The sequence below is a fragment of the Odocoileus virginianus genome, chromosome 11 (genome assembly GCF_023699985.2).
Source record: "Odocoileus virginianus isolate 20LAN1187 ecotype Illinois chromosome 11, Ovbor_1.2, whole genome shotgun sequence".
Taxonomy (NCBI): Eukaryota; Metazoa; Chordata; class Mammalia; order Artiodactyla; family Cervidae; genus Odocoileus; species Odocoileus virginianus.
The window spans coordinates 57,206,310-57,232,795 of NC_069684.1; the positions used below are offsets into that span (position 1 = coordinate 57,206,310).

Below are 26,486 nucleotides of genomic sequence, written 5' to 3' on the forward strand. Positions count from 1 at the left end.
GGCACTCCAGTTTCTCATGCGCATGTGTAATCTAATAGCGGAAGATCACCAATTGCATAAGGAAAGGCTCCAACATAGAACAGAAGATGAAAATAACCAATTAAAAGAAAGACACCCTGGAGAAAATCAATAACACAGAGACTGAATAAAAGTGAACCTCTGAACTTGAATTATTATCTGTGCTGATTATTTTTCACTGCCACACCTCCAATCCATTCTACATACTTCTGTGCCCTGCCCTGGGACCGAGTCCTGCAAACTGTATCACTTTCGCAGGTTTCCAGATGGGTTTAGTTGTTTGTTTGTTTGTTTGTGGGGTTTTCTTTGGCTGCACCATGCAGCATGTGGAACTTCCCCAACCAAGGACTGAACCCTCACCCTCTGAACTGGAAGCACGAAGTCTTAACCACTGAACAACCAAGGAAGTCCTTCCAGATGGGTTTAGTCTAACAAAACACTAGTGTCCAGGAGGAAGAAGTTGGTGGTATTTCTTCCTCATTTCTCTCTCTCTTTTGGTGAGGAGAGGCAACAGCTGAATTCCTGGCAATAACTGAATTTCTCTACAAGTAATAAAAAGGTCACAGCCAGGGGTAGAGGCTATAAACTTCTCCTTGGCTCTCACTATAACCAATAAAGCTACTTCTTCCTTTAATTCTTCCACCCTGGGAGTAGCAAAGTCTCACTGCGGTTGTACTCTGGAGTCTAAGACTTTTCTGAGCCTTCACCCTGTTCACATCTCTGCATGTTCCCTCTTCTTTTTTTTAGCAGTTTGAGGGATTTAATCTTGCTTTTTGGTTTATTGCGATATGGTTGCTTTACAATATCATGTTAGTTTCTGCTGTACAATGACGTGAATGAGCTATATTTTTAACACTATGTGAGGAATAAATCCTGAGGTGAATTTTGCCTCCTGCCAAGACCCTATGTGCCCCAGTATTTCAGAGAAATATGAGATATTTTATTACTTAAAACAAAATGCTACAAAAAAGGAATGATCATAATAGTAGAAATATTTCATGACGGTTAAAAAACTATTGCTAAAATATTCATCAAAATCTCATTAGAAGGGTAGGAAGGAAGTCTGTCACAAAAATAGAATGAGAAAGGTAGAGGCCTAGGGTGAAGGAGAGGACAGAGAGGTTTAAGAGGCTCAACACATAACTCTTGTAGGTTCAACATCCAGCCAATAAGAACCACGTGAAGAAAGAATAAAAGAAAACAGAAACAAGGAAATGACCACAGAAATAAGTTAAGAAAATCAACATGCTGAAAAACTAATTTCTTTTGATGTATCACAAATTTATATTTAAAACAGACCTATTGCTATGCACTATTAGCAACCAACAAGTACACTGAAGCATTAAAGCTGGGAAAATATATTATTTTTAGCTTGAATTTCAAAAAGTCAGTTTCTGCACTTGAAGTTAATAATGTTTTATTAATGCTACCAATCTGTAACTCTGTTGCTAATTTTTAATTTCATTATATAATTTTCTCATTTATAACCTGGGGCAATTTTTGCATATACAGCTAGATATTATAAAGAAACATGTCTACCAAATGCAAATTTAGCCTTAAATTAATCAATTCCATTTATCTTTGTGATAGGTCCACCTTGGTTATAAAAGTATGTACTTGTATATGTACAAAATTGTTTATTTTTTTACTATTAACTATAAAATAGTTAAACTATTTACACTAATGAAAGAGCAGATGAAGTTAAGCCCAGGGTTGTCTGGTCTTGAATTGTGTAAAACAATTCAAATGCAAAACATATTTTGATATAGACTATATTTTACTACTTTATTTTCTGTAAATGATTTCACCTTTCCCCAAAACAGAGGACTGCATTTGAAATCCAGAAACTACACATTTTAATGCTTGCTGGTATAAGTAATTGGGCTATATCATAATTGCTTTGATGCAATAGCAAAGTCTGAAATATAATCTTGAAAACGCATCACATAAAAATATTGCCCTAAGTAAATGTAAAGTATTTTTTGTCCTAGGCAAATGCTGAAAATCAACATGCTGACTAAACAAATACCATATGCAAATCACTGTATATGGAAAGTATCCTCTAAAGTGGCGTCCAACAATTCCCATTCTGGAATTCATCCCTTGTGCAGTCCTCCCCCTTGAGCATGGAATGAACCTAGTCTCTTCCTTTAAATGAACAGGAACACAGCAAACGTGATGAGATGTCACTTCTGACATTAGGTTATCAAAAGAATGTGACTCTCATCTTGGCTATTTCTCCTGTTCTCTTGTTCACTCACTCTGAGGGAAGCCAGTTTACAAGTTATAAGCTGTCCTATGGAGAGAGAGGTCCACACAGCGAGAAACGGAGGGATGCCAGTGGCCCGCAGGCAGAGGAATTGAGGCCCATGTGAGTGAGCTTAGAAGTGGATCGTCCCCCAGTTGAACCTCCATATGAGACCCCAGCTCTGGCTGGGAATAAGAGGGTAACCTCATGAGAGCTGAGGCCTAGAGCAAAGTCCCTCTCAGATTCCTGATGGACAAAATGATGAGGTCATGAATGTGTACTGTTTTAAGTTACTTCGGGTGGAATTTGTTGTGAAGGAAAAGGGTAAAGTTCTGATTCCAATGATTTTCAATGAAAAATGGAATAAAATTACAATCCCCCCCAAATGTTGCGTATTCTTCTGTGAAAAAGAAGAAAACTTTCTCTCAGCAAAATTAATATCCTAATTGGTGATTTTAAAACTTACCATTCTATTTAAATGTATTATGAACAATGTAACTGAACATGCATGCCAAAACACAGTTATAATCATGCCACTGCTCTTCTTAAAAAGAAGTCCACTCCAATCTTAAATGTGGCCTAAAATGCACTGGTGTGGTATGATCCCATCTATATTTCAGTTTAGTTCAGTTCAGTTGCTCAGTCTTGTCCGACTCTTTGCGACCCCATGAATTGTAGCACGCCAGGCCTCCCTGTCCATCACCAACTCCCGGAGTTTACTCAAACTCATGCCCATCAAGTCGGTGATGCCATCCAGCCATCTCATCCTCTGTCGTCCCCTTCTCCTCCTGCCCCCAATCCCTCCCACCATCAGGGTCTTTCCAACGAGTCAACTCTTCGCATAAGGTGGCCAAAGTATTGGAGTTTCAGCTTCAGCATGTCCTTCCAGTGAACACCTAGGATCTATCTCCTTCAGGATGGACTGGTTGGATCTCCTTGCAGTCCAAGGGACTCTCAAGAGTCTTCTCCAACATCATAGTTCAAAAGCATCAATTTTTTGGTGCTCAGCTTTCTTGACAGTCCAACTCTCACATCCATACATGACCACTGGAAAAACCATAGCCTTGACCAGATGGACCTCTGTTGGCAAAGTAATGTCTCTGCTTTTTAATATGCTATCTAGGTTGGTCATAACTTTCCATCCAAGGAGTAAGCGTCTTTGAATTTCATGGCTGCAGTCAACATCTGCAGTGATTTTTGGAGCCCAAAAAAACAAAGTCTGACACTGTTTCCACTGTCTCCCCATCTATTTCCCATGAGGTGATGGGACTGGATGCCATGATCTTAGTTTTCTGAATGTTGAGTTTTAAGCCAACTTTTTCACTCTCCTCTTTCACTCTCATCAAGAGGCTTTTTAGTTCCTCTTCATTTTCTGCCATAAGTGTGGTGTCATCTGCATATCTGAAGTGATTGATATTTCTCCCGGCAATCTTGATTCCAGCTTGTGCTTCCTCCAGCCCAGCGTTTCTCATGATGTACTCTGCATAGAAGTTAAATAAGCAGGGTGACAATATACAGCCTTGACATACTCCTTTTCCTATTTGGAACCAGTCTGTTTGTCCATGTCCAGTTCTAACCGTTGCTTCCTGACCTGCATACACGTTTCTTAAGAGGCAGGTCAGGTGATCTGGTATTCTCATCTCTTTCAGAATTTTCCAGTTTATTGTGATTCATACAGTCGAAGGCTTTGGCATAGTCAATAAAGCAGGAATAGATGTTTTTCTGGAACTCTCTTGCTTTTTCGATGATCCAGCGGATATTGGCAATTTGATCTCTGGTTCCTCTGACTTTTCTAAAACCAGCTTAGACATCTGGAAGTTCTCAGTTCACATATTGCTGAAGCCTGGGTTGGAGAATTTTGAGCATTACCTTACTAGCATGTGAGATGAGTGCAATTGTGTGGTAGTTTGAGCATTCTTTTGGATTGCCTTTCTTAGGGATTGGAATGAAAACTGACCTTTTCCAGTCCTGTGGCCACTGCTGAGTTTTCCAAATTTGCTGCCATATTGAGTGCAGCACTTTTCAGGATTTGAAATAGCTCAACTGGAATTCCATCACATCCACTAGCTTTATTCGTAGTGATGCTTTCTAAGGCCCACTTGACTTCACATTCCAGGATGTCTGGCTCTAGGTGAGTGATCACACCATTATGATTATCTGGGTCATGAAGATCTTTTTTGTACAGTTCTTCTGTGTCTTCTTGCCACCTCTTCTTAATATCTTCTGCTTCTGTTAGGTCCATACCATTTCTGTCCTTTATTGAGCCCAAATTTGCATGAAATGTTCCCTTGGTATCTCTAATTTTCTTGAAGAGATCTCTAGTCTTTCCCATTCTGCTATTTTCCTCTATTTCTTTGCATTGATTGCTGAGGAAGGCTTTCTTATCTCTCCTTGCTATTCTTTTGAACTCTGCATTCAAATGGGAATATCTTTCCTTTTCTCCTTTGCTTTTTGATTCTCTTCATTTCACAGCTATTTGTAAGGCCTCCTCAGACAACCATTTTGCCTTTTTGCATTTCTTTCCCATGGGGATGGTCTTGATCCCTATCTCCTGTACAATGTCACGAACCTCTGTATATAGTTCATCAGGCTCTCTGTCTATCAGATCTAGTCCCTTAAATCTATTTCTCACTTCCACTGTATTTAGCCCTACCCAATTCTTCCATCATGCTCCATGCACCAACCTCAGTCAAATGTCATATATTAATATCAATTTCTACACAAACTTCAGGGCTTAGGTTCATAGCCTCTGAGAAGCAACCTGAATCCTCAGCTTCCACTTCACTGGTGTAGTGACCTACACCAATCACTTCTGCCATGGGTGCTCCTCTATTCTACACAGCCACATTTTTACTGCATTCATAAAATTATTGATGTAACAGAAAGGAAACTATATTGTGATTTACTACAAAAAGTTAACTACATATTTTCAACTTTGAGGTAGAGTAAAATTATTTCTACTCACTTTTCTCTTAAACTTCTATAAAATAAGAAAGGCAATAAGAAATACAAAATACAATTTTATCATCAATAAAATCAGGAAACACTTGTAATAATACATATATTTGAAGAAGTGCCACCAAGAATAGGGAAAACTCTTCTAGGATTGGAAATATCATAAAGATAAGATACTTAAAGGTGCAGACATCAGACAGATGTGCCAGGTGCAAAATTCTTAAGACTAGGTGGCACATCCTGATGAGAAAAATAGCACTGCCCACCTTACTGAAGAGAACAAGACTGCGGAGCAAAGTTTGGCTATGGCTAATTCCATGAACTATACCAGAGACAAGCAGAGCAGGTAGGACTAAGTGATGAGATGCACAGGAATGCCATCTACACCACAGATCTCTAAGAAAGGAGAGTCTAAAAGCAATCAGCAATCCTGTAACTGCCAATCACTGTCAACTTAAAATGAACAAAAAAGCTAAGCCAGTTTACATACACAGAGACACATCTATATTATCGTGTAGGGCTGTACTGTGAACCACAAGGTCCCCTCACCCTTCCTAGAGCACAGCCTTGGCCGTTCCCCTACACTATCTTCTTACAATATCCATTTCCAGATAAAAATAACAATGATGAGAATAACAACAAAGAAATTACAAATATTCTATCAATAAATACAAGGATAAAGAGGGGGTAAATGATTAGGAAATTAATCACTGATGGAAAATATACACCTGAAATACATGTGGCCTCTAAGATAGAAATGGTGAGGGACAGAGCGGCCTGGATTGCCGCGGTCCATGGGATCACAAAGAGTCAGACACGACTTGGTAACTGAACAACAATAACCAAGGTAGAAAGAAAAGAATAAGTCAGTATTACGATACAGAATATGAGGCTAAACTTTGACTCTCTAGTGACTAGAAACCTTCTCAGTAAAATCAGGAGCAAAACAAGGATAAATGGAAATACCTACCGAACGGGAGAAACAGGCCTTTCTAAAATCACCTTTCACATATTTGTCTCTTTGAGTATCTTCTCCCATTCAGGGATAGGACTTGTGTGAAGCAAGCAAGGCTTGCTTCAAAAATACAGCTTTTAAGGATACACTTACAGGGTTGAGAAAGCGCAAGGTTGGCACCTCATGACCTTGACAGTAAATGCCTTCTAAATCCTTGTGCCTTAAGAACCTCCCCTTGCCTCCTTCAGGCCCAGTCCTGCTCAAATTCTCCCTCTTGCATTTTCCACTAGCTCTTTCCTCCTGACAAGCTCAAGTATGCCATTTGCAGATAGCCAGCTCATCTCTAGAATCTGGATTTCTTAGATAGAAATTAAGGGGCTTCCCTGGTGGCTCAGGCAGTCAAGAATCCACCTGCAATGCAGGAGACCTGGATTCAGTTCCTGCATTGGGAAGATCCCTGGTGAAGGGAATGGCAACCCACTCCAGTATTTGTGCCTGGAGAATTTCATAGACAGAGGAGCCTGGAAGGCTATAGTCAGTGGGGTCACAAAGAGCTGGACATGACTGAGTGACTAACACACACAGGAAGAAATTAAATATCAGTCCCTGTGGCCCACATGTTTCTGAGTCTTCCAACTTCTCTCATTAACTAAACCCTATTCCAACCTCCCCAGATCTTTATTGCTACTTTCAAAGAAATACATTTTACAAATTCCCCATACTTAATCTCCAAAGACCAGACTCTTTTATACACACACATATGGAAGAAAGTTAAAATTTTGGAAGATAGTTTCCAGATTTTTCTTATGATATATATGATTGTAAGGTATCAGACAACACCTTTGTCTTAACAACTTAATATTAACTGTTTTCTCTAGTTTAAAAAATATTAAGAGTAAAATGAGATAATGTAAAAACTGAAAGTAAAACTATTACATAAATGCCAACTATGATTCATCACTATTTCCTTTTTACCTAAATCTATTATAAACGTATGTCACTTCTAAGTTACTAGAATGGGGCAATATTATAAGAAGAAAAGACTGGCGATTTTTCAAGAAATGTGAAAACTTACTACACAGAACTTTGGTAAAGCTAATTGAACAGTGTTACAATAACTTAAAATCTATAGAAAACATTGTCCTAAGGCCTAAATTCAGGTGTTTTCTTTCTATGTGCTTAAAGAAATGAAAGACTGACAGTAAAGCAGTCCATTTTAATGTGTTTCAAAATATTTTCTTCTTTGAGAGGCAAATTCTTGACAATGAACATGTTTTGAGGATTGTCATACATAAGGCTTCATCTATGTAATTATTTACAGATAAACCCATTTTGATGTGAGGTAATTTTACTGAAACTAAGCTATTTGCATAGTACAAGACAGGCCTGCTATACACATAGACAATGTAATTTACAGTCAAAAGTACAAGATATTTAAAAATACAACAGCCAATAATGGATAAGGTAGAAAGAAAAATATATCTCTTATCTTATTAACACATTTCTGCCTAAAATATCACTTAGCTTTAGAAAGTATTCGTAAGTCTGATAATGATCCACACCCAGAGTAACCTTTCTAAAACTGTCACTAGTGGACTGGTAATCATATTACTCACCTGATCGCATCATTGGTCTCAGAAACAGCTTTCAGGTACTCCTTCAAATAATAATAATTAAAGCAGTATTTCCGAATTTTATACCCCCGCCATCGCCTCTGAATCTATTGAAGTAAATAAAAAGATAAAATATGCCAGTGAACATTTTTAGAAAAAAAATTAATAGTTCTTCAAAATCAAGTTAATGATGGATGATTAAATCCTATCAAATAAATTCTTAGACTTTTCTACTATTGTAAAGAATCCGCCTGCAATCTGGGAGACCCCGATTCAGATCCTGGGTTGGGAAGATTCCCTGGAGAAGAGATAGGCTCCCCACTCCAGTATTCTTGGACTTTCCAGGTGGCTTAGATCATAAAGAATCCTCCCGCAGCACGGAGAGACCTAGATTCGATCCCTGGGTTGAGAAGATACTGTGGAGAAGTGCATGACAACCCACTCCAGTACTCTTGCCTGGAGGATTCCCATGGACAGAGGAGCCTAGTGAGCTGCAGTCCATGGGGTCACAGCCGGACATGACTGAGAAGCACACACACAAATCTAACAGTTTGGGATTTCCCAGGCAAGAATAATGAAGTGGGTTGTCATTTCCTTTTCCAATAACAGTATATATAGTTGCAAATATAGGCTTACTCCTAGATTTATCATACAATATTATAAAGACAAAAACATACTCTAGGTTACTATAATTTATTTTATAACATTTATAATAGTTTTACAAATACTAAATGTGAAATTAACTATTGAAAGATTAAAAATTTGTTTTACTGATTCCTACCACTTCCACTTCCTGACTAAATAGATTTTTTATTTTTTTTAATAACCAACTGGCTAGAAGATTGTATTTTGTCTCATTGAAATCAACATTTTTAAAGGACTTTTTAAATACAGTTGTATCAAAATCTTTAAACAAAATGTTTTCTTGTACCTTCATCATGACATTTTAATTCTTCTTTAACTAAATCACTGCAGATGGTCAATGCAACCATGACATTAAAAGACACTTGCTCCTTGGAAGAAAAGCTATGACCAAACTAGACAGCATGTTAAAAAGCTAGAGACATTACTTTGCCAACAAAGATCCATCTAGTCAAAGCTATGGTTTTTCCAGTAGTTATCTATGGATGTGACAGTTGGACTATAAAGAAAGTTGAGAACCAAAGAACTGATGCTTTTGAACTGTGGTGTTGGAGAAGACTCAATCTTGAGAGTCCCTTGGACTGCAAGGAGATCCAACCAGTCCATCCTAAAGGAAATCAGTCCTGAATATTCACTGGAAGGACTGATGCTAAAGGTGTAACTCCAATCCTTTGGCCACCTGATGCAAAGAACTGACTCATTGGAAAAGACCCAGATGCTGAGGATGATTGAAGGCAAGAGGAGAAGGAGATGATAGAGGATGAGATGGTTGGATGGCATCACCAACTCAATGGACATGAGTTTGTGTAAACTCCAGGAGTTTGCAATGGACAGGGAGGCCTGGTGTGCTGCAGTCCATGGGGTCGCAAAGAGTCGGACATGATTGAGCAACTGAACTGAACTGAACAGTGACAATATTTAACATTTATTGAGTTATTATTATATGTGGGGCACTATTCTAAGGATTTTGCTTGTATTTATGCATTTAATCTTTAGACCACTCCTATGAGACAAATAGAGAAGGAAATGGCAACCCACTCCAGTATTCTCGCCTGGAGAATCCCATGGGCAGAGGAGCCTGGCAGGCTACAGTTCATGAGGTTGCAAAGAGTTGGACACAACTGAGCGACTGAACAACAACAATGAGATAAATACTCTCTTCACCTTATTTAGAGATGAGAAACTGCTAAGAGGAAAATTATTCAGTTTTCCCATAATTATACAGCTATTAGTGATGGATTTAAGAATCAAATTAGAACTTTAGGGGGCCCATTCTCTAAACCATTGCAATACAGAACTGTGAACAAGGTGAACTGTAATTTTCAATGAAGAAATATTTGTTTAAAGTATCTAGTTTTTTAAATAAGAGGAATGTTGGTGTCTAAAAGAACATACTTAAATGGACTACTAAATGCCTTCAAAGCCCCAATAATCATAAGAAATATCAATCACTTTAAGTTTTATCTTTGCTAATATAATCTCTATTAGAAAAACTTAAAACAAAACTTTTAATATGTAGATCCTAATTTTGTGGAAAACTGAAAGTCTATAGTACAAAATACCTCAACTCCTTTAAGGAGTAGAAGAAGAAGAAGGAGAAAAAATTAGAAAAAATGTTGACTTAGCCTTGCATAAAGACTCAACTTCATTCTTTAAAATTTTCAAGTAGTTTGCCTATATTTATAAATTATTCACACACTCCAATACTTTGGCCACCTGTTACAAAGAGCCAACTCATTGGAAAAGACCCTGTTGCTGGGAAAGATTGAGGACAGGAAGAAAGGTGTTGACAGAGGATGAGATGGTTGGATGGCATCATCGACTCCATGGACATGAATTTGAGCAAACTCTGGAAGATAATGAAAGACAGGGAAGCCTGGTGTGCTGCAGTCCATGGGGGTCACAGAGCTAGACACGACTTAGTGACTGAACAATACACATGAACAATTCCCTTTTGGATATGAAGTCCTTCCAATGTTTTGCACAGTTAGCTAGGCTAGGAACACGCATCTTCTTTAAACAGCATTTTTTTTCCCATAGGAAAAAGTGACTAATAAGAGACTAGACTTCAGTCCACTGAGTTTTATTCGAAAAGCCTAAGATTTTTAAACTAAATATGGTGAGTTTAAAATCTTTATAACGTGAATGCTGGATCTATATGAATAATCAGGAAAAAAAATGTCTTACTTGAATTGTGATCCCTTAATTTCCTCTGTTTTAAAATAGGGCCATTTAAAGGGTATTTTATAATCTGAAATACTTAATGTGAAAACTTTGAAGAAATGTTTAGTCAACTGCCTAGTATAAAAATGACTAAAATAATTGAAGAGATGCTAAACCACTTATTGCTCATATTGTAAGAACAATTAAATCAGAGAAATTAATTCTGGAAAGTAAAACAAGCTAGCGTAACAATGCTAGCGTAACAGTGCCTTTCTAAATATTTCTCAAATGATCTTATTTTAGAGCTTAATTCTTTAAATTAAGAAAAATTAATTTTTCCAAAGTTCTCCTTTACCATCTGAGCCACCAGGGAAGCCCAATTTAGAAACTATCTTCCTCTAATTTGACAGACATCATATTATGGCTGGCAAAGAAAGGGGAGGGATTGATACAAAAAGCATTTTCCAAATGAAAAGGAATCATCTATTGGAATACATATACATATATAAATCATACATGCAAATAATGACTATTTTCCTGGCTTATTTAACTTAATCATTACAGTATCATTCTGAGGTGGAGATTATCATTAGCTTTCTTTGATAGAAGAGGAAATTGATGCTTAGAGAGTTTAAATAAATGCCTGAGGTTATACATTAATAGCTGGTTGGATGGCTTCACATGAATCTCAGCTTACTTTTATTGCATATATAGTAATAATTATATTAAACACAGGAATACTTGCAAACAAAAGCGCTGATAGACTATCCATCATCGGCAATAGAAATGACTCAGGAAGCATGGAAAACACTAGGATATCAAACAGTGTTAAGGGGTGGGCCACCTTCTATGGACTACGTAGAAACAGCATTAAATTCTAAATAAGATTAGATGTGTCAGAAAACATAAAAGATGCATGCTGAAGTCCTGAGAAGGAAAGATGGTGGTTTATGTTTAGGCCATGGCAGAGTAGTGGGGGTTTCCACTTGGAGAGAAGAAACCGAAAGAGCAGAGTCTGCAGCTAGCTGGCTGAAAAATCTGTGCCAATAGCCAGGGAACTAAAAGAAGCCCAAGGGATGGACTCCATCCCACTCCACAGGGAGCAACTACTAGAAACAGCACCAACCACAGCCACAGAGTCCACAATTGCACTCTCAGAGAGTCTCATAATGTCCTAAGTCCCTAGACATCCACCCAAAATCACGCTACAACTCCTTTCCAGATATTATGCTAACTGCCTTAATTCTCATGGTATCCTCGTGAATAGAGCATGATCTCCATGTTAAAAATAAAGAAACTGAGGTTAAGTAACTTGATCAAGGTCACAGCATAACCAGTAAAACAGTAAACGGCAGAACTGGGATACAAACTCTGCTCAGTCTTATTCCAGAGATCAGGCTCTTTCCACTAAACCATCTGATTAATGCACTGTATAAAGAGAAAGAGTGTATGCATGTTCTTTCATTTTAAATGCACCATTTTTTTTTTTTTACATTATAGGGAGTCCAGTTTAACCAATATTTATTTAAAGGACATGAGTTTAAGCAAACTTCAGGAGATGGTAAAGAACAGTGAAGCCTGGCCTGCTGCAGTCCATGGGGTCAAAAAGAGTCAGACACGATTTACTAACTGAACAACAATTGATATAAGATATAATATAGCTGGGATTCCACTATACTTCTTGCTATAGGAACAAACGTCATCTTAATTTTTGCCTAAATTTCCTGTTGATATCCCAGTACTAGTGAATAGACTTTTAATTTTTTAAAAAAACAAAATATTTTCAAGAGGCAAGATAATTTTTGATAATGTTCTTCTTAATTTCAAGGTGAGTGGGTTACATCTTCCCAAAAAAGGGCTAGTGTTCATGTCCTTCAAAGTAATTAGCAACTTTCAGAAGTGATAGGTATAAAACAATTATTGTCATTGATCAGCTCTGAATAGATAATTTTAAACAAAGTCACTGCATGCTCAGCAGATTACAGCTTGTTAACGGGCAAGTTCTAAATGACCTCTTAAGCTAGTCAAATCAATGATGCATATTCCTCATTAAGTAACATCAAAATGTAAGTGGTCTTATAAATAATGTTTATTTTAAGCACTAAAATAAATGGCAAAACCTTGATATATCAAAAGCCATCTGTTCATAGAAAATATTTTCCCTCCATTGGGTTTATTATTATTCCTTAAAATTCACAGTAATTTTAATGCTGTCAAAAGACAGAAAAAACATTTTCATATCTAAAATTAAAATCAATATGAAAGACAAACTCACTGATGATAACCTGCCTAGGACTAAAGCTCTAGTTGCACATGAGAGCATATAAACAGGAGTCTCATTCATAACATTACTTTTACTTATTAGAATGTTGAACACTCTGAAAAGACTATACAGTGAACACATAAAAGTGGGTTTACCAAATTTTCAAAGATAGGGTATTTAAAACCAGTAATATCAAAGTTTTAATTCTCAATATTATATTGAGAATTTAATTATAATATATATTGAGAATATAGTTATTCTCTCTATATATATATTATAATTATATATTGTATATAATATATATAATACATATTATATATTTTTCTCAATATAATATAATTAACACCATATTATCATGTCAACACATAGAAAAATAGACATGTTTTTAAACTAGATATATATATTTTTTAACTAGATTTTTTAGCTATCTGGAGATTTTGGATAATTATTCCATATGCAGTTTCTTGTCTTTAATATTCTGTTTCCCTACTCTACTGATCTTTGTACTTCTTTTCTCTACAAATTTCTTTAATCATTTCACAAAGACATTGATACCAGTAGTAGTAGGAGGGAGAAAGAAATAATTTTTTGCATGGGGATGGAACATTTAAATCTGCCTACCATCCAGCAAAAGCTAGGATTTATCTGGAGGATCCTTTCCCCTCTTATTCCTTAGGCTGACGTTTGGGGATAGCTTCTTCTATGTGAATAACACTGTGTCTTACTCGTTTTGTATTCTTAGAACCCAACATATAATCTAGTAAGTAAGAGAACATCAGGGCTTCCCTGGTTGCTCAATAATAAAGAATCTTCCTGCCAACGCAGGGGTCATGGGTTCCAACCCTAGTCCGGGAAGATATCATATGCTGAAGGACAATTAGGCCCAAGAGCCACAACTATTGAGCCAGTGCTCTTGAGTCTGTGAGTCACAGCAACTGAGCCCATGTACTGCAATTACTGAAGCCCATGTGCCTGGAGCTCATGCTCCACAACAAGAGAAACCATTGCAATGAGAAGCTGGCACCCTGCAACTAGAGGTATCCTCCCCTCACCACAATAGGAAATGGCCCGTGTGCAGCAAAGACCCAGCGTAGCTATAAATAAAATAAATAAGTAAATCTTTTTTTTTTTTAAGAGAGAATCAGTATTTTTTTCCTGAATTATTTTACCTATTTATCTCTATCTGATTTTGGAGTCATTATTCTAAACATAAATACTTCATAGTAGTATAAATATGAAAACAGGGTTATGAATAGTTTAGGAGATTGAGATGGATCCTTATATATCTGATACATATTTAACCATTTTCTGATTAAAGCCACAGAATATAAACTTTCCTTATATTTTTCCTACTTTAGACACAAAAAGGAAACAAAAGAAAAAGGTCAATTGATGCTTTGAGTTAGATTTTTGTAAACAAAAATTTTTATTACATTAAAAGAACCAATAAATATATGCATATTTTGAAAATTGATTGTTTTAAGTTATCTTTAATTCTAGTGGCCCTCTTATTATTACAGCTCTTACTTTCCTTAAAGTGAGGATTTCTATCTGAACTAAAATGTGTTAGGGCATTAATTTTAAGTGAAATCATTTAAAACAACTGCAACAATAAAGGTTCAGTTCAGAAGCCCATGAACACCATTAATAAAATATATTTGATTGAGGTTGATTGAGGATAAGGATAAAGTTTCTAGGGTAAAAGAAATTCTACCTTAAACAAATAATTACATCTGTAGTTCTTTAAAATTTACTAAGTTTTAGATTATTATCATTTTTCATTCCTCACAGATCTTTGAAAACAAGAGGGAAAAGTCTAATGGCATATACTTTTGAAGAGAAATCTCCAAGATACTACACATTAGCACTTCTTACAATCTGCGTGCATATGAGATTATTCTGGTTGTCCAAGGACAGACAGACAAATGAGAACTCAAGATGTATCAGATGACCCAAAGGAGGCTTTTCAAAGGTATTGCAAGGAATCAATAATGCTCAGTTTGCCTCCGCTAACTTCCAAAGTCTGTGCCAGATTATGGCTCCTCATTAAGCTGAGTTTATTGAAGACCAGTATATTCTAAGAGTTAATGTACAAAGAGAGAGAGCTGCGGTTGAAGAATAGCAGTCCCAGGAACTATTTGGTGGGGCTTCTAAAGTTTTAACAAAGTTGGGATCCTCTTTCCCATTAATTTTTCAGGGTCCAAAACAGGCTTGGAGGAGGCTCAAATACAACCAAATTACAATTTTTGAATCACAAAAATCTATGTGATTTGCATCCTGTAGTTCAAGTAGGAAAGAAAAGACAGTTTCGCTTTTAGTTTGCTACATCTTATAAGAAATTAATTTAAAATTGTATTAAGAACGGTATTTTATCTGGGGTTATGATGGATGTCAAATTCTGTGTTAACAATAGCAATATGTGAAGCCTACAGCTCAAATATTCATTTATAAGGTGAGGTTATTCATACTAAGCCATCCAATTCTGCCTACAAGGGAAAGCACGTGACACTGAACTGGGATGTCTCAACTTATTTTTCTACAAATTATCACTAAATTTAGAATTCCCTGAATGGAATGTGCTACCAGTAAAAACGCTCATGAATTACCAGGGTCAGTTTAATGGAGTGAAAGTAATAAAATTTCCCTAAGAGTTTGGTCTAGGGTTCATATAATAGCTCTCATCTAGATTTCTGAAGAAAGGGGAGGAAGGCTAGAAGTAAAGGCAAGACTATAAGTGACTAGAAATAACAGGAATGTGGGTACCAAACCTCCTGGGTTCAATTCCTAACACTGTCACTTACTAGCTATGTGACCTTGGGCAAGATATCTTTCCATTTTTCCATCTTCCAAAGTGGAATTATAATGATATCCAGAGAGATGGTCAGAAAGTGAAGAGGAAGTAAACAGCCTCTTCATGAAGGTGAAAGAGGAGAGTGGAAAAGCTGGCTTAAAACTCAACATTAAAAAAAAAAGATCATGGCATCTGGTCCCATTCAATCAGTTCAGTTCAGTCTCTCAGTCATGTCTGACTCTTTGAGACCCCATGGACTGTAGCACGCCAGACCTCCCTGTCCATCACCAACTCCCAGAGTTTACCCAAACTCATGTCCATTGATTCGGTGATGCCATCCAACCATCTCATCCTCTATCACCTCCTTCTCCTCCTACCTTCAATCTTTCCCAGCATCAGGGTCTTTTCCAATGAGTCAGCTCTTCGCATCAGGTGGCCAAAGTATTGGAGTTTCACCTTCAGTATCAGTCCTTCCAATGAATATTCAGGACTGATTTCCTTTAGGATGGACTGGTTGGATTTCCTTGCAGTCTGAGGGACTCTCAAGAGTCTTCTCCAACACCACAGTTCAGAAGCATCAGTTCTTCAGCACTAAACTTTCTTTATAGTCCAACTCTTATATCCATACATGACTACTGGAAAAACTATAACCTTGACCAGACAGACCTTGGTTGGCAAAGTAATGTCTCTGCTTTTTAATATGCTGTCTAGGTTGGTCATAACTTTCCTGCCAAGGATTAAACGTCTTTTAATTTCATGGCTGCAGTCAACATCTACAGTATTTTGGAACCCAAAAAAATAAAGTCAGCCACTGCTTCCCCATCTATTTGCCGTGAAGTGATGGGACCAGATGCCATGAACTTAGTTTTCTGAATGTTGAGCTTTAAGCCAACTTTTTCACTCTCCTCTTTCACTTTCATCAAGAGGCTCTTTAGTTCTTCTTCAGTTTCTGCCATAAGGGTGGTATCATCTGCATATCTGAGGTTATTGATATTTCTCCCAGCAATCTTGATTCCAGCTTGTGCTTCCTCCAGCCCAGTGTTTCTCATGATGTACTCTGCATAGAAGTTAAATAAGCAGGGTGACAATATACAGCCTTAACATGCTCCTTCTCCTATTTGGAACCAGTCTGTTGTTCTATGTCCAGTTCTAACTGTTGCTTCCTGACCTGCATACAGATTTCTCAGGAGGCAGGTCAGGTGGTCTGGTATTCTCATCTCTTTCAGAATTTTCCACAGTTTATTGTGATCCATGCAGTCGAAGGCTTTGGCATAGTCAATAAAGAAACAATAGATGTTTTTCTGGGACTCTCTTGCTTTTTCAATGATCCATTGGATGTTGGCAATTTGACCTCTGGTTCCTCTGCCTTTTCTAAAACCAGCTTGAGATTTGGAAGTTCACAGCTCACATATTGTTGAAGACTGGCTTTGAGAATTTTGAGCATTACTTTACTAGCATGTGAGATGAGTGCAATTGTGTGGTAGTTTGAGCATTCTTTGGCATTGCCTTTCTTTGGGACTGGAATGAAAACTGACCTTTTCAAGTCCTGTGGCCACTGCTGAGTTTTCCAAATTTGCTGGCATATTGAGTGCAGCACTTTCACAGCATCAGCTTTTAGGATTTGAAATAGCTCAACTGAAATTCTATCACCTCTACTACTTTTATTTGTAGTGATGCTGCCTAAGGCCTGCTCGACTTCACATTCCAGGATGTCTGGCTCTAGGTGAGTGATCAAACCACTGTGATTATCTGGATCATGAAGATCTTTTTTGTACCGTTCTTCTGTGCCACCTCTTTTTAATATCTTCTGCTTCTGTTAGGTCCATACGATTTTTGTCCTTTATTGAGCCCCATCTTTGTATGAAATGTCCCTGGGTATCTCTAATTTTCTTGAAGAGATCTCTAGTCTTTCCTATTCTATTGTTTTCCTCTCTTCCTTTGCACTGATCACTGAGGAAGGCTTTCTTATCTCTCCTTGCTATTCTTTTGAACTCTGCATTCAAATGGGAATATCTTTCCTTTTCTCCTTTGCTTTTCGCTTCTCTTTTCACAGATATTTGTAAGGCCTCCTCAGACAGCAATTTTCCTTTTTTGCATTTCTTTTTCTTAGGGATGGTCTTGATCCCTGTCTCCTGTACAATGTCACGAACCTCTGTTCATAGTTCTTCAGGCACTCTGTCAATCAGATCTAGCCCCTTAAATCTATTTCTCACTTCCACTGTATAATCATAAGGGATTTGATTTAGGTCATACCTGAATGGACTAGTGGTTGTCCCTACTTTCTTCAATTTAAGCCTGAATTTGGCAATAAGCAGTTCATGATCTGAGCCACATTCAGCTCTTGGTCTTGTTTTTGCTGACTGTATAGAGCTTCTCCATCTTTGGCTGCAAAGAATACAATCAATCTGATTTTGATGTTGACCATCTGGTGATGTCCATGTGTAGTCTTCTCTTGTGTTGTTAGAAGAGGGTGTTTGCTATGACCAGTACGTTCTCTTGGCAAAACTCTATTAGCCTTTGCCCTGCTTCACTGTGTACTCCAAGGCCAAATTTGCCTGTTACTCCAGGTGTTTCTTGACTTCCTACTTTTGCATTCCAGTCTCCTATAATGAAAAGGATGCCTTTTTTGGGTGTTAGTTCTGGAAAGTCTTGTAGGTCTTCATAGAACTGTTCAACTTCAGCTTCTTCAACATTACTGGTCGGGGCATATGCTTGGATTACCATGATGTTGAATGGCTTGCCTTAGAAATGAACATTTGAGATTGCATCCAAGCACTGCATTTCAGACTCTTTTGTTGACTATGATGGCTACTCCATTTCTTCTAAGGGATTCTTGCCCACAGTAGTAGATATAATGGTCACCGGAGTTAAGTTCACCCATTCCAGTCCATTTTAATTCTCTGATTTCTAAAATGTCGATATTCACTCTTGCCAACTCCTGTTTGACCACTTCCAATTTGCCTTGGTTCATGGGTGTAACATTCCAGGCTCCTATTCAATATTGCTCTTTACAGCATCAGACCTTGCTTCCATTACCAGTCTCATCCACAGCTGGGTGTTGTTTCTGCTTTTGCTCTGTCTCTTCATTCTTTCTGGAGTTATTTCTCCACTGATCTCCAGTAGCATATTGGGCACCTACCAACCTGGGGAGTACATCTTTCAGTGTCCTATCTTTTTGCGTTTTCATACTGTTCATGGGGTTCTCAAGGCAAGAATACTGAAGTGGTTTGCCATTCGCTTCTCCAGTGGACCACATTTTGTCAGTGGTCCCATTACTTCATGGCAAATAGATGGGGAAACAATGGAAATAGTGACGGACTTGATTTTCTTGGGCTCCAAATCACTGCAGATGGTGACTGCAGCCATGAAATTAAAAGACACTTGCTCCTTGGAAGAAAAGTTATGACAAACCTAGACAGAATATTAAAGAGCTGAGACATTACCTTGCCAACAAAAATCTGTCTAGTGAAAGCTATGGTTTTTCCAGTGGTCATGTATGGATGTGACAGTTGGACCATAAAGAAGGCTAAAGGCCGAAGAATTGATGCTTTTGAACTGTGGTGTTGGTAAAGACCCTTGAGTGTCCCTTGGACTGCAGGAGATCAAACCAGTCAATCCTAAAAGAAATCAATACTGAATATTCATTGGAAGGACTAATGCTGAAGCAGAAGCTCCAATACTTTGACCACCTGATGCGATGAGGTGACTCATTAGAAAATAAGACCCTGATGATGGGAAAGACTGAAGGCAGGAGGAGAAGCGGACAACAGAGGATCAGACAGTTGGATGGCATCACTGACTCAATGGACATGAGTTTGAGCAGGCTCCGGGAGTTGGTGATGGACAGGGAAGCCTGGTGTGCTGCCATGTCCGTGCAGAGTTGGACACAACTGAGCAACTGAACAAAAGAAAAGAGAGTTGATCATTTCAGGAAATAGTTAAAAGTATTTAAAATATTTAGGTGCCTAGAGAGCAGTAACTGCTAGGCAATTGCCAACTATTAATGTTGCACAGTGGTAAAGAATCCTCCTGTCAATGAAAGAGCCACAGGAGACATGGGTTCAATCCCTGGGTCAGGAAGACCCCCTGAAAGAGGAAATGGCAACCCATTCCAGTATTCTCTCCTAGAAAATCCCATGGACATGGAGCCTGGTGGGCTACAGTCCATAGAGTCACAAAGAGTCAGACAGAACTAAGCGACTGAGCATACATGCACGTCATTATTATTTACCAATGGTTCTGATTTACTAAGATTTGGGAATATGTGGTATTGCAGTCTCTTTCCTCAGAGACATATAGCTCTGACTGGCAATTGGTTTGACTAAGTATATTCAAGTTATCTACCACCTATATCCATTCATGCTCGGGTAGTAAGTATGAGAACCTGGAACCATTCTACTACAGAAATGGGGGCTCAAAGACACAGTTGAGGCTGAATGGATGTATCCTGAGAAATGGAAGAATTAGCTATATGTGCCGTTGCATACAATAGGCTTCCCTCTAGATGGGTTCAGCGAGTAAGCAAAAGCCACAGAGAAGCAAAAAATTCTGGATGTCGCAAACTGTAAATCAAAGTACTGGAGAAAAGGAACAAGTAAAAAACCTTTAGGACAGATGAAAGAATTTCACTAAAGAGCACTTTTTTTTTTAAACTATGTGTGGGTGTTTTTAAGTGGAGTTTCTACACATAAAGTAATATTGCTGTTCATCTTTATATTAGTACTATTATTAGAACACTGATTCTATGAGTCACCTGTTTGGAGGGTCTGAGGTGATACCCTAATGCCTAAGTGAATGCTCACTAGCATCTGAAATGGAGGGTCAGTTCTTTAGTCTGTAAAAAGATACACTATCATACATCTAGATGAACCTGGGAGAGAAAGAAGTTGAGCAAATGAATCAACTCAGACATCTGCATAAGATATTAAAAGCTGTTCAAAGAGCAAGAACCGAAAAAGAAAATGTTGGAGGACAAATTTGAATGAGATCCACAATGGAGTAGACAAGATGCTGGAGGAAAAGCAGAACTCTAATTTGGAGTAAATTCAAATTAAAGACCAGAAAGGCAATAAAGTGGTGCATGGAGAAACACGAGGAGTAGGGCCTTGGGAGCTAAGATAAAAATTTACTGAGCAATTTATTGCTGTATTAATTGACTGTCACTGGCCAAGCTGCAAATCAGTAGCAGGGGTTTTGTACAGCCACAGTGTGGGTGCTAATAGCAGGTGATATCATAGCAGACCTCCTTCAAGCCTGTAAGTCTTTTAACACTTTGGCAAGGTCCCAAAGCTCATGAGACCTTCCATTCACATGTGAATTACACTGACCAAATATTACCTTCCTATGTACAGTTTACCTACACCACCTAGCCTAATCAAGCACTCAAGAAAGCCTTAAAGATCTCCCAATAAGGGCTTAGATAATTTCCAATAAGGCCACTAAGGGACTTAGACATGATTTTTTGTCTTTTAAGGAGTACTTGAAGCAAACAGTTTTTGTTTTTGTTTTTACTCCTCGTTTAAAAAAGCATGAGCCAATATCCATTGATTTATTCAGGGCCATTTATTTAACCACCTAGTATAAGCCAGGAACTGTAGATTTAAAGACTGAGAAGATAGGATCCGGGCCCCAAGGGGCGTACAGTGTGTGAGGAGTGGATACAGGCCTGTAAATTAGTAAAGATAATAAACTGTTACAGGTTCTATAACAGAAGTATGTTGATGGTAAAACAGGGACATAAAAAAAGACAGTGATCAATTCTACATGGGTGGGGGATCATAAAGTCTTTAGAGAAAAGGTGACCCTTTAAAAAATAAATGCAGTAAATCGAGATATGAATAACTGTGTCATTAAACAATCATATATATATATATATAATTTATTCTTCATTATACAAAAGTGACATCTATTTAGGAATGGATAAGCCACAAATGAAAATTTTCAATTCCTTCTCTTTTCAGAAATGCTCCACTGGCCTCTCACAATTGAATATAATTTGTCATGCTAGGAGTAAATAGTCAAATACATAATTTGCAATTGACTCAGTATATGAAGCAGAGTAAGACAAAAGTGTTTTTTTTTTTAATTTTATACTATATGATTCAGGTTCATATATAAAAATATACCTGTCTGATTATTATTGGCCAAATATATTTTCTGTAGTTATCAGTTACTGTTAGAAATTCTTCCTCCTATACACTTACTGTCACCCATCCATATTTAAACTACTAAAAGGGTAACTCTTTTGAGAAAAATTACTTGGCAGCTTATAAACTGAAAATGCAGAGTTGTAGAGATTAGAAGTAAAACTTCAGCTGCTGGTATCCAGTGAGGGTTGTAAGCTTCAGATGTGTACAACATAGAAGGAATGTGGACCATGCATTGGTCTCTTTAGCCTCTCACTACCGCAGAGAGCAAAATTTTCAGAGCACCCTCCTGCAAAGAAATCCACTTACAAATAGATGTGCCCATGTCCACTCACAAGTAAGTTCAGTTCTGGCCATGTGATCACCCCATGCTAAAAATTAATCTTTGTTAGGCAATCAAACCAGCCTCTATGCAAGTGAGCCTTATTCCTGATTCCTCATTACCAAGTTACCAAATTAACTCATCCAAATCTCTGAAAGAAGTCTTTGGACATCTTTGCAGAGAAGTGTTTCTATTTCAAATTTCCCACAGTTGTATTTACACACTCCATAGAGCCTCGCAAGAATTCCTCAGTGGATCATTTCAACCTCCAAGTAATGCTGAAGTCTTCCTTCCTTTCATTTAATAACCACTGCATTCCCACCTTTATTCTTGTCTCCCCGAATGTGTCAAATTAAAAAAAAAAAATCTGGACATAACCAGGAGAGACTTGACTTGAAAGAATTATTGCAAGACACTGGGGGTGAATGACTCCTGCAGGAGATGGAGGTGGGCTATTGAGACACGGAGAATCTTTGGCCATAACAATTGCAAGCAGGGTGGAAATTAGGCAAAAAGAGTTTTTCTTTTATAAGAAGGTGTGAACATGGCTGGGAAGGGCCTGATGTGGGCAAGTGGGAATGAAAGGGCGGCATAATCAGATAGCAGATTAGAGAATGCTTTACCCCAAAGCCCATTCTCAGGAGAAGGAACTAAGGAGACTCCACGTGCTGACTAAAGTCAAGGGACCTGGGAGAAAGACAGAAACTTACCCACAGCTTGGTTAATGAACCTGTTTTTTCCCAGTTGATCAGTGGGGACAAACAGTTCAGCTAATCACTTCTGAGGTGAAGGAGGAATTTGGGGGACTGTGTCTGGCTTTGCTATAAGTGAACAAGCAGGCATCTGTGCCTCTTACCTAAGTCATGTGGGAAAGGGTGGTTTTTGTTTTTGTTTGCAGTAAGCTGTTTCTGAAACACGAGTTGGCGGGGGTGGTGCGTTCAAGTTTGCTGTGTTCTAAGACCACAGGACCAAGGCAGAGTTCAACATTATCCACTGATATTAATCAAAGAAAAGGTGAGACTGGGCAATGCTATTAGGTGTAATTGAGCAGGATCCTATGCGGCCTTCATGGAAAAGAACCCTACCCCATGTCCTCCAACTTCCTCTTATTTGTAGAAAAACTCTAGCTTCCTAGGCCTTCCCTAAATTTCTAAAGAGTACATTTAATCAGAGAAGTGAGAAAATGCAGAAAGAAAGGAAAACAGTCAATCAAGAAAAATATTAATAAAAATTGTTTAGCCATTAAACAAAGTCAAAGAACTTTAGCTCCTCCTCAAGAATTATAGCTAATACTCTGAGCCATGCCCTTTCACATGGCTGCTTTGCAGATACTGAAACCCCCACCAGGTGGGAAAAGTGAACTGGATACTGCCCACAAGCATGGAGACCCCAGACTCCCAGACCCGCTGGACCTGGTTTTCTTGACTCCCAATTACCTCACCACTAACCAGAAGAATGTCCATGAGCTGACCACCCACCCCATAACTCCCCACCCTTACACTGTCCTTAAAAACCTTTCCCTGAAAGCCTTCAGGAAGTTTGGGCCTTTTAAGCACTAGCTGCCTGGACTCCTTGCTTCATTCATGCAGTAAACAGTGCACATTTCTTCACCACAAACTGGTGTCAGTAGATTAGCTTCACTATCTGGGGGCAGGTGGACCCAAGTTTGGTTTGGTAACATTAGGAAATACAGATTTTAGTATGATGTTGCTGCTGCTACTGCTAAGTCACTTCAGTCGTGTCCAACTATGTGTGACCCCATAGACGGCAGCCCACCAGGCTCTCCCGTCCCTGGGATTCTCCAGGCAAGAACACTGGAGTGGGTTGCCATTTCCTTCTCCAGTGCATGAAAGTGGAAAGTGAAAATTGAAAGTCAAGTTGCTCAGCCATGTCCAACTCTTAGTGACCCCATGGAACGCAGCCTACCAGGTTCCTCAATCCATGGGATTTTCCAGGCAAGAGACCAGAGTGGGGTGCTATTGCCTTCTCCGAGTATGATGTTAGAATAACTCAAAAACACTACCTTTTGAGTGGTTTGGGTTGATGTGGATTTCTTAGACATGACTGTTGTTATTGTTGTTGTTTAGTTGCTCAGTTGTGTCTGACTCTTTTGTGACCCCATGGACTGTAGCCTGACAGACTGCTCTGTCCATGGAATTTCCCAAGCAAGAATACTAGAGTGGATTGCCATTTCCTTTTCCAGGGTATCTTCCTGACCCAGGGATTGAACCTGTGTCTCCTGCATTTCTGGCAGATTCTTTACTACTGCGCCACCTGGGAGGCCCTAGACATGCCCAGTCAAGGTAAAAGAAATCTTAATGATTCAAGCCAGCTCTGAATTCAATACAAAATTTGGGGCTAAAAAATAAACACGAGAATGTGTTTTTCTAGCCCTGACTCCTGTGCCTCTGTCTCCCCTGATGACCTCTGGGAACCTTTGAGCCTCCCATCATCATTTGCTTTAGATTCTCTGTTATCTACTGCTTTTTACTTTACAGGCGTATCTAACAAAGGTGCGCAAAAAAGAAAAAAAAAAAATCTAACATTATTTTAAGCTCCGAAGTTAAGCCTTTAGCTGAACTGTGCAGAGAATTAGACTCTCCCAAATCCCCAGACTCAAGCATTCCTGTTAAAAGAGGAAAACCAGATTATTTCCTTATATTACTGTATTTCTAAGAGAGGTAAATATAGCCCAGTGCACCTGGAGTTTCTCCTCTAGTTCAGGAAAAGCAACAACAACAAAAAAAATCTACTTTTTCCTCTTCTTTTTCTCCCCTTAACCTAAGGAAACACAGAGAGGTAGACAGATATTGGAGATGGCCCCTGGGCTGGGCTCCCATACAGTCACACTTGCATAAGAAAGCCCTTTCCCAAAGCAGTATAAGTCATCAAAATAATGCAAATTTCGCTGCCTTAGTTCAACACAGGACTTTCTGAGAGTATTTGCCAATCTTGCTTCACCCAAAATAAAATCCATTATGACTAGAAACAAGAATTAATAGATCAATGAAAGAGAATATGAGAAGGTAAAATTAAAATTAAAACATGAGTTTTAAGGATATTAATGAAACTCACCTAAGTAATTTCCCCATTTATAACAGCTTCACAAGTAAACTATTATCATATTGATACAAAAGAAATAATACTTTTGCTGTGGCTCTTTCCCAAATCTGTGCAGAAACCAAGGAAGCTTCATAATCACAAAATTCAGCTTCCTATTAGGCAAGTAACACATAAAAATGAACTCAGAAATGACAGAAATAAAATGTCTAAGCTGGAAACTGACTTTATTACTGTGAAATCATATGAATAATTTTTAATTGATTTGTATTGGGCAGGAACCTTATATTCCAGAACCATGCTCGTCTATTTATCACAATATTCTATATGACATATGGAAACTAATACATTGCTTCATTAATATTTACAGTCTTTCTCTAGTCATGGCTCAGAGATATTAACATTCTAAAACATAAGCATTGATAATTACGTGTTTTACATTTTACTCTAATTTTTAATACTGCCAAGACTATTTAGTATAACTAACTTTTTAACTATGTACTCTTTTCTCTCTTTACCATTAGCATATCAATCAAATTTGCATTATTCTGGTTTGCTCATTTTATTAAAAGCGAATTCAGGGCACAATTGACTTTTCATTTGTTTAACAAGTGAAGAAATATTTACCCTGACAGCCATTGCATTGTAGAGATTCATCTTCATAGTGTAATACGCTAACTGTGAATCAAGAAAAAAAAAGATGGCATATATTTTAGTTTTACACAAAGACAGTGCAGCCTATTTTTACATATAAAACATAAGAATCTTTATACATAATACATAATAAGAGTCCTAGGCTTAGAAAAATGAAATCAAACTTTGTATTGAAGAGATAGGCTTCCTAATACATAATGCAGGCTTAACCAGAAAAATCTATGGTAGTCAAACTAGGAGCTAATGGAGATATATGATCATAAAATGCTCTCCGCTGAGTTTGATAATCAATGGTGCTCTACTGAGAATAGAATAACAAAGCAGAAATATTCACAAGTGCTGGTGACACGTAGTATTGTATGATTTATTCACTGGGGTTCTTTTAGCCAAAACTCACAGAAACATAAAAGGAATTCATATTTCAAGACGTCTGGTTTAATGAAAAATTCAAAGAAATGCTGTCTTCAGTCGAAATCGTTCAAGGATATGGATGCAGTGATGGAGCAAAATTGTGCCTTCCAACCATCTGTACAAAATGTTATGTACTTAGCTGCCTCCTGAGTAATCCTTGGGAATTTTCTTTCATTTAATATTCATTTTAACACCATAAAATCATAAATACAATGATATCATGTTATAGCAAATCCCCTGATATA

At 37.9% G+C, this 26,486-nt stretch overlaps 1 protein-coding gene across 2 annotated transcripts in view; it reads right to left on the reverse strand.

Annotated features, from left to right (window-relative positions):
* SPATA17 (spermatogenesis associated 17) overlaps positions 1-26,486 on the reverse strand; it is a 217,263-nt gene that overhangs the window by 139,894 nt on the left and 50,883 nt on the right. For both annotated transcript variants that reach the window (XM_070474511.1, XM_070474510.1), the window contains exons 4-5: positions 25,804-25,854; positions 7,793-7,896 (exon numbers count right to left, since the gene is read on the reverse strand). In XM_070474511.1, coding sequence (XP_070330612.1) covers positions 7,793-7,896; positions 25,804-25,854 — 155 coding nt within the window. The remainder of the gene's footprint in view (positions 1-7,792; positions 7,897-25,803; positions 25,855-26,486) is intronic.